This window comes from Cynoglossus semilaevis, chromosome 17 (assembly GCF_000523025.1).
Source record: "Cynoglossus semilaevis isolate Cse_v1.0 chromosome 17, Cse_v1.0, whole genome shotgun sequence".
Lineage (NCBI taxonomy): Eukaryota > Metazoa > Chordata > Actinopteri > Pleuronectiformes > Cynoglossidae > Cynoglossus > Cynoglossus semilaevis.
Window position 1 is genome coordinate 12,618,807 of NC_024323.1, and position 7,703 is coordinate 12,626,509.

General features: G+C 44.3%; 2 protein-coding genes across 2 annotated transcripts in view; both read right to left on the bottom strand.

Annotated features, from left to right (window-relative positions):
• smdt1a (single-pass membrane protein with aspartate-rich tail 1a) overlaps window positions 1-586 on the bottom strand; it is a 4,419-nt gene extending 3,833 nt beyond the window's left edge. The window contains exons 1-2 of the mRNA XM_008330312.3: window positions 360-586; window positions 51-213 (exon numbers count right to left, since the gene is read on the bottom strand). Of these exons, the coding sequence (XP_008328534.1) occupies window positions 76-213; window positions 360-518 (297 nt within the window). The 5' untranslated portion in view covers window positions 519-586 and the 3' untranslated portion in view covers window positions 51-75. The remainder of the gene's footprint in view (window positions 1-50; window positions 214-359) is intronic.
• Window positions 587-927: 341 nt separating this feature from the next.
• fam234b (family with sequence similarity 234 member B) lies at window positions 928-7,198 on the bottom strand. The gene is made up of 13 exons (XM_008330317.3): window positions 7,000-7,198; window positions 5,399-5,941; window positions 4,775-4,888; window positions 4,516-4,683; window positions 4,296-4,411; window positions 3,835-3,985; window positions 3,577-3,718; window positions 3,154-3,357; window positions 2,959-3,037; window positions 2,689-2,856; window positions 2,477-2,597; window positions 1,764-1,990; window positions 928-1,670 (listed from the first exon to the last, which is right to left on the bottom strand). The coding sequence occupies exons 1-13, from the start codon at window positions 7,034-7,036 to the stop codon at window positions 1,668-1,670; spliced, it is 2,073 nt and encodes a 690-aa protein (XP_008328539.1). The 5' UTR covers window positions 7,037-7,198; the 3' UTR covers window positions 928-1,667.
• Between the last annotated feature and the right edge of the window lie 505 nt (window positions 7,199-7,703).

Below are 7,703 nucleotides of genomic sequence, written 5' to 3' on the forward strand. Positions count from 1 at the left end.
CACCTAGACCCCATTTACCAGCAGCAGCCCAGAGCCCAGGCCGGTGATACCTGTGAGCCGGAGGCCGCCCGCCCCTCAGTCATCGTCGTCGTCGTCCTCCGGGACAAAGATGTCGTGCTCCTCCAGCAGCGCAGCAAAGTTCTTGCTGATCCGAGTCCCCACATATAAGAAGGGCACCACTACCACAGCAATCCGGATTAGGCCGAAGGTGGTCTGCTCCCCACGGTGTGACGCAGACACACACACACACACGCGGCATCGGGCCACCATAGAGACAAGTCGGTTAGTTCATGGAAGCAGCGTGTCCTGTGTCTGATCCCTGCTGTCATGTCAACTGACTCCTCACAACAACCACTCACCTTCTTGGGTTTGGGCAGAACAGCACCGGACGATGTGGTCACGACGGAGCGGTGCGGTGTCACCGTCCTCCGCGCTCCCCCTGCGCCGGTACTCGGCACTGTTTCCCGGCCGTTCCTGAGAACCGACATCCTGAACAGACGACCGAGGGATGACGCCATGTTCCCAGTTCACAAAACGTTCGTGCGGCAGCAATGCGGAAAACGTCTGGAGGTAATTTTTTTAAGGATTTTTACCTGTGAGCAACAGCGTCATCGTGCGTTAAGAAAACGCATTACGATAAACGACAGGCAAAACACGACCAGAACCGTATCGATGATAACGTGTGAACTTTTTAAAAAAAGTTATATATATATATATTTTTATAAAATTTTAATTCTAATTAAATAAAAATCTAATTTCACATCACTGTCCCGTTTACCAAAACAAAGAACATTTAAATTGAACTTGACGATCGTCACGGTGGATATTGTTATGTTTGTGGTCTGGACTCAGTTCAATAGTTTTTAGTCTGAATTAGAAAAAAAAGATTGAAATGATTTAGAAAAAACAAAAACACAAAGGCTCCGCGTGATTTTCATGATTTCTTTACAATGTTTCAGTTAGCATCGTCCATTAAAATGGCTAAATTCTTAGCATTCACGTTTTCGGAGGGAAACAAAAGCAGTGGTTTATGAAAAAAAATACTAAATCAAATACAACAAATGAATAAATACTGTACATCATCAAATATTTACAGGCTCCTTATACGGCACGTCACTAAATTAAAATGACTGTGGGACAGTTGGGCGAAAGAGAGCGGTTTCCATGACAGCTACGTTGCTATGACAACTACAGCAGTGAAATAAAAACTGCTGTAAAGAAACCTGGAAATGAATAGTAAACATGCGTTGATCCCAGCAGCAGTTCCAACAGTCGTACCAACACTGTGAAGTGGTTTTTGTGACACTGATTATTCTGTGTCAACACAGATGAATGTTCTTCCCTCGTCAAGTCTACAGGATTATTGACAATCAAGTCTGTTTGCAATCATCTGTAAGTTAAATAATTATTAAATAAGATCTCAGTGTACAAACAGTCTCAACCAAAACGACACAAACACAAATACTAAACACACGGGAACGCTTCACAGCAGAGTAAACTGAAAAAGAAAGAAGTCCAAACACCAGGGACGGTTGGATGTAAACGTCCTCAGGTGGATTCTTGGTGCCTAGTTGTGCAGAGCTAATTAATCCCTTTTAATTCTTAGATGTGCTTCTTGAAGTCGTACCACGTCTGTGACTAGGGGGCGTAGCAGCAGTGGCAGCTGGTCACTGAAATACAAAGACAGTTGGTAGTGAACAGGAGTGTGTTCTCCTGAATCAACCCTCTTCATCTGACATGTCAGTCATGTCAGTCTGTCTCACCTGACGTTTGAAGGACAGGCGTCTAAAGAACTTGTTGACCTCAAACACGTCCGGTTTATTGGCTTTCCCCGGTTGGCTGTTTTCGCCGAGAAGAACGATTGTTCCTTTGGCGATGGCGGCTTTGAGACTCATGCTCTTCACTATGCGAGTGCTGGGCTGGGAGTCGGGTGTAGGTCTGGAGGATACGGTGATGTAGGAGGCATCTTTCTGATTCTCCTGGTAACTGACTGTCGGACAGGAAGTCAGAGACGATGTGAGATGAATGTAATTTTTCTGTCTATTTACATTTACATTTATGCATTTAGCAGAGATATATACATCATATATGTGTATATATACATATATAAATATATATTTGGTATGGTGTTTAAAAATACATATATAAAGTATATTTTATTAAATAAATTATTTAAATTATTTATATATTATAAAATTATGTTTTGTATTAAACTAAAGTGTAAATAAAATAAAAAACAATATTAATTAGAAAATTGCCTGACACCCCTGTAGTACCTGTACTCAGCCGCTAGGGGCTGTGTAACTGTCAAAATATTTTCTTTGACAGCAGTGGTTCTCAAACTGTGGTATGCATATCCCTTATGGTGCTTTAGCTCCCTCTAGTGTGATTCCCATTAGCATGACGCTAGTCACTGCTAACTACCACTGTTATATTACAGAGTCTGTGCTGTGGATATCCAGATGTTGACCGTTACCTGCGGAGGTGACTGCCGTGTCTGTGGTCGAGGTTAGCTCCAGCAGGATTGTGGGATATGTAGGGTGCAGCAGGAAGAGTTTTCTGATGAGAGGCTCCGGTGCAGCGACACCTGGTGGCGCCTGTACAGTAGCAGATGAATCAGACCATATAAACCGTTATCAGTTAGCCTTTGTTGTTTCAGTGCTGCAGGTTTCAGTGTGGCAGACTCACCGTCGTCTTGGTAACATTCTTCTGTGCACTGATTGGTTCACTGGCCCAAAAGAGGAACGCTGATTGGCCAGTGTAGGTGGAAATGGTAGACGTTTGCAAAACGAGACGGGGGCACACAAATTCTGCCGACCAGAGAAGGTCCCCTTTTGCCCCGTCTACCACCTGAGCCTGAAGGACAGAATGGAGCAAAAAAAATAAATACACATTTGTTTCTCAAAACACTCCATTATCTCATTTCCATAAGAATATGAAGAGAAGTGAGTGTTCCACCTCCATGACTCCATTGGCCGAGTGTTGAAAAAACAGATCCAGGATCCCGTCGTCATTGAAGTGACCCGGGGCTGGTTGGCTGATACAAAAACAACTCAATTAAGGATTGGTGTTAAATGGTTTTAAATCCTTATTTACAATACTGACATAGTCTGATGTGTGTGTGGGGGGGGGTGTGGGGGGTGGGAGTGTTACCTGTGGATCGGACCTGAGTTGAAGATCCATCTTTTACGCATGTCTCTCTGTCTCAGGACTGTTAGCACTGACACTTTACTGGAACCCGACACCAGAATCCAGTCGCTCCTGCTGGAGTTCAGGTTGGAGACCGTGTCCAAACTGTTGTGGTTGTCGCCAAAACCGGCCACAAGGGGGAGCATGAACTCCACGTGCTCAGATCCTCTTCAATTAAAATAGAGAACGAACCGTTTTAAATAATGACGCGATTCCTTAAAAAGCTGAAGTTGATGTTGAACTACGTCTACTCTATAATCTTTGATTTAATCTTACAGTGTTTTATCTCACCAACAGAACTGAACAATTCTCATATTAGTTTCTCCTCACACCCAGGTCAAGTGTCTGAGAGACAAAGAAGCGTCTGTAGGATGGAGTGTTTCCCACCTGTAAATGTCAATGAGTTTGGAGGAGTTATTTTTCCTGAGTTCCTCCCACTTTGGATCCTTTATCCTCAGAGCTTGTGTTACAGGAATCCTGTCAGTGGCTCGGATGTAAACATCCCTCAGAGAGACGGCCTCTACGTTACCTAGAACGTCAGGAAAGACAAAGTCTTGTCAGAGGGAAGACAAACTACGATGATTTTAAATTCTAATTCCAACAAAACTGCAAAGAGAGAAAAAACACATCTGGTCCAGTCTTCACCTAGTCCAAAGAGAATGTAGTACGCCCCCTTCTGTGTCTGATGCAGCAGAGGTCCGATCAGTTTCCCTTGTCCGGTCAGGTTAAATGGCACAGGACGTCCCAGCTGCGCCCCCGTCAGGCCAGAGATCAAAGTCAGAGAGAGATCCAAAGCCTGGGAATTAAAAAAAAAGAAAAGTTTTTATTCAAGAACCAGAACAAATAGATTCACTATCCCCAAACGTTCTCAGACTGAAACCTAACTGGAATGAAGGAAAACAAAACATTCAAATTCGGGAATTGACAAACAGACAACGTGGCCAAAAACATGGACTGCAAACAGGACTGTGGTCGAATGTAAACACAGCCCAGACTTCAGTCTGGAGGTACAGGTTCTCCTGGTCAAAGAACCAGGTGATGACGAAGTTGATGTCGAACAGTGAAACTATATTAATGTTGGCTAATGTTTAAAGACAGAACCGGACCTCGTTGGCAGGCAAAGTGGCGATGAGCAGATCTGGCACCGAGTCCCCCTGCAGGTCTGGAAGTAACACTGCCTGGGATTCGATGTTCTTCAGTTGGACTGAAGACAAATTCTTTCCTGAGGGACAGAAACAGAGAGTCTTTCAAACCTGGTGGTGTTTTAGGGACGACACACACACACACACACACGTGGCGTGTCAGAGCAGGTCGTCGACTTCTCACCCGTGGTGCCGTTGACCGCCATGATGACGGACTTGCTGATGAGAAGACACACGGGTAGAGGCTGGGAGCTGTACTGCAGCCCACACTGGATGGACATCACTGACTCAGACATGAATTTCTTCCAGAGCACTTGACCGGTCACAGCAGACAGCGCCACCGCACTGTAAACTGGGATATAAAAAAAACCAAGACGTTAGTGTGTGATTCAACACAGGGAACGCAGTGATGCTGATGAGACAGGCAGTTAACGGACACCTACCTTTGCTCCTGGGTGTCATGTGGGTGTCGTTCGTCCACTCGGCGACGCTGAGGAACACATCCTCCACCGAGTCACCGTCCACGTCCCACAGTGCCAGTGCAGGTGGAGTCACACCTAGAGGTTAGAACAAAAAAAAAATATATACGTATATATATTAGTCTTCTGATTGGCCGCAGACAGGATTATATCGCCACCTATTGACTTCACACTGAAGACCTAGATGTGCGACACACAGTTTTAGATCATTAATGACGACTCTGACTGCACTCCGTGGACTTTGACCTTTTCCCAGTGACTGATCCACCATCTGAACCAGACCCTGAGGTGAAACCCTGAGGACTAGAATGAAGCTGCTCTTCAAATCAACAGGAATTCAAATCCGTCCTCGTGACCAGAGTTAACGTATGATTACATGTATTTGTTGCCACTACTTTACTTTAACTGGGGGCAGGGTGAGACAGACGTGTGGTAGGTGGAGTCATGTTCACACGCCTGTGTACTTACAGACGACTAATTAAAGGGCCAGTCCATGTTTTGTAGACAACGACTCTGCAGTAAATCTCTATGATTTGCTGCCATGTTAAGACGTATCAAAAATACCGATTGAACCATTGTTCCGTTTACCTCCTGCGTCTCCCAGTGCTCTCTCCCACTGAGGCTTCGGCTCTTTCTTCTGACAGGGGATCAGGAAAGCACAGAACAGCACCACCAGAGTGGCACAAACCAGAGGCACCAGGAAAAATGCACTTCGGACCATGTTCCTCCTCCTCGCCGCCTTTTCTTCTGCATCGGGGCCGTGACCCCCCAGCACGGTGCCACCTAGTGGACCGGACCCTCTCCTCTCCTCCCCGGCCCTCCTGTCCCTCCCAGAGTCCCTCTGACTCCAGTACTGCGTGCCCATCATGTCGTCTCTGTCGTGTCGGGGTTTGCCGTGGAGGCGCTCCCTCCATTCCTCCTGCTCTTCCTCCTCGTCCTCGTCGTCGTCCTGCTCTTCATCGAGTCTTCTGGACCTGCCGCCGCGCAACTTTGAGGAGGCCGCACCGAGGCAGCCGTCCCTGCCAAGACCATTTCTGGGGTAGTTGAGTACGAGGTCGTCCTCTTCACTCTCGTCCTCACTGGCCGCCTGGGTCAGAGGGTCGTACTCTCCGAGCTCCGAGCCCTTCTTCCCTGCAGAGACACAGAGAACTGACGATGATGATGAAGATGATAAACTCTTACTGATAATCACTGAGTTTTATCAACATATTATCAATGAAAAGGGACTCAAACAGTAGTAATACTAAAGCCATACTTGGTTTATTAACACATTATTTTACAGTAATCTAAAACAGAGGTCCATGGAGGTCACATGATGTGACAATGTTGCATCATGACAAATTAAACTTTAACAATAGTTTTTTAAAATCTTTTTGACACAACTATCATTGTTTAAAATCACTAGTATAATTCATTTTCAATATAATCTCTCAGAGGAGTCGTGACGTCATAATAAGGACGACCTATGACGTTAACGTGATCGACGTGTTGTTAGACATGTATGAAAGCAAACGGTACAGAAATGTCTCGGAAATATGTCTTTCACTAAATCAATCAGTTTTTATACTGAACTCGAGCTAACAGTTCTGATACGATCCATTAAACTGTTCAATTAATAATTTTAGTTTAGTTTTAGTTTGATTGACAAACGAGTTCGTTAACAAATATAAACGCAGTACGGCCTGAAAGAAACCCCCAAAAGTGAGTCATTATACCTAATATTAAAATGGAAAAAAATGTAAATGGATAAAATGAATGAACGACGATGCAGCAGAACTGTATTTGTTGATGAACCACAGCGGTCGGACGTCAGTTTCTCCGTCCGTTGTGATGTGTATAATCTGAGCACCGTTGTTGACAGTTGTGTTATCATTAGCAGCCAGCTAACAGACATCACTACAGACAGAGCGCCGCTGTGGATGAACACATCTGATGTCTACGTCATCAGCGATATCTTCATCATCGTCGTCCCTTAGACGATGCCGTTAGTGAAATAACATGAAGAATGATACGACTGTGTCTCAGAGAAAGACGATAAATCAAACGTCTGTCTTTAAGGACATACAGACCAGACCAGACACACTAACACATATTTATACACACACACACACTGTCCACCTCTGATTTATATAATCGTCCAGATTTGGTCACGTCAGTTTCCTCTGTAAAATAACCAAACGGCATCTTACCGGGCAGTTTGAGGGCACGGGACAACGCTGCAGCCATTTCTCCTCTGAATCAAACCGCTACGTGAAGCGGCGTTGGTGAGCAGCTCCAAGGCAGCGACCCATGAGCTTGGATCTGCACCTGGGTCGAGTGCATGCTGGGAGTTGTATTTTTATGCCACTAACGCTCTTTTACACACATAAAACACAAAACAAGCAGCAATGCTGCGCCATTTGTCTTGATTCGACTTACCCCTAACCCATGGTTTACTTCACAAAAATCGTTTTAGGAAACTGTCTAGATAACATTGTGTTATTATATCACATCAAATATATATGTATATGAAAAAGCTCTCAGACTGTGTTTTGGTAACTCTGAATTACAAAAGCTTTTGTTCACATAGTAAGAAAATATGTTTATTTTCCCCAGATTGTCTTATTTGAATTACAGAAATCGCTACAACTACGTGTGAAGGGTATTGGTTTGTGTGATTCGAACGTTTAACTACATCTAGTGGCGAAATTGTGCATTGCAGTTAGGAATGTCAACCAGCACTTCTTTGTGCTAATTTAGACATGAAGGAAGATAGTCTTAAAAATTGCTTATTACAGGGAAATGAGAAGTTATATTTCATACCCCAGTCTTTTTGCGAACCACTGTTTTTGTTGACGTTTTTTATACATTCTTCTAAATAACATATATTTTACATTTACAGTATAGTATGTAC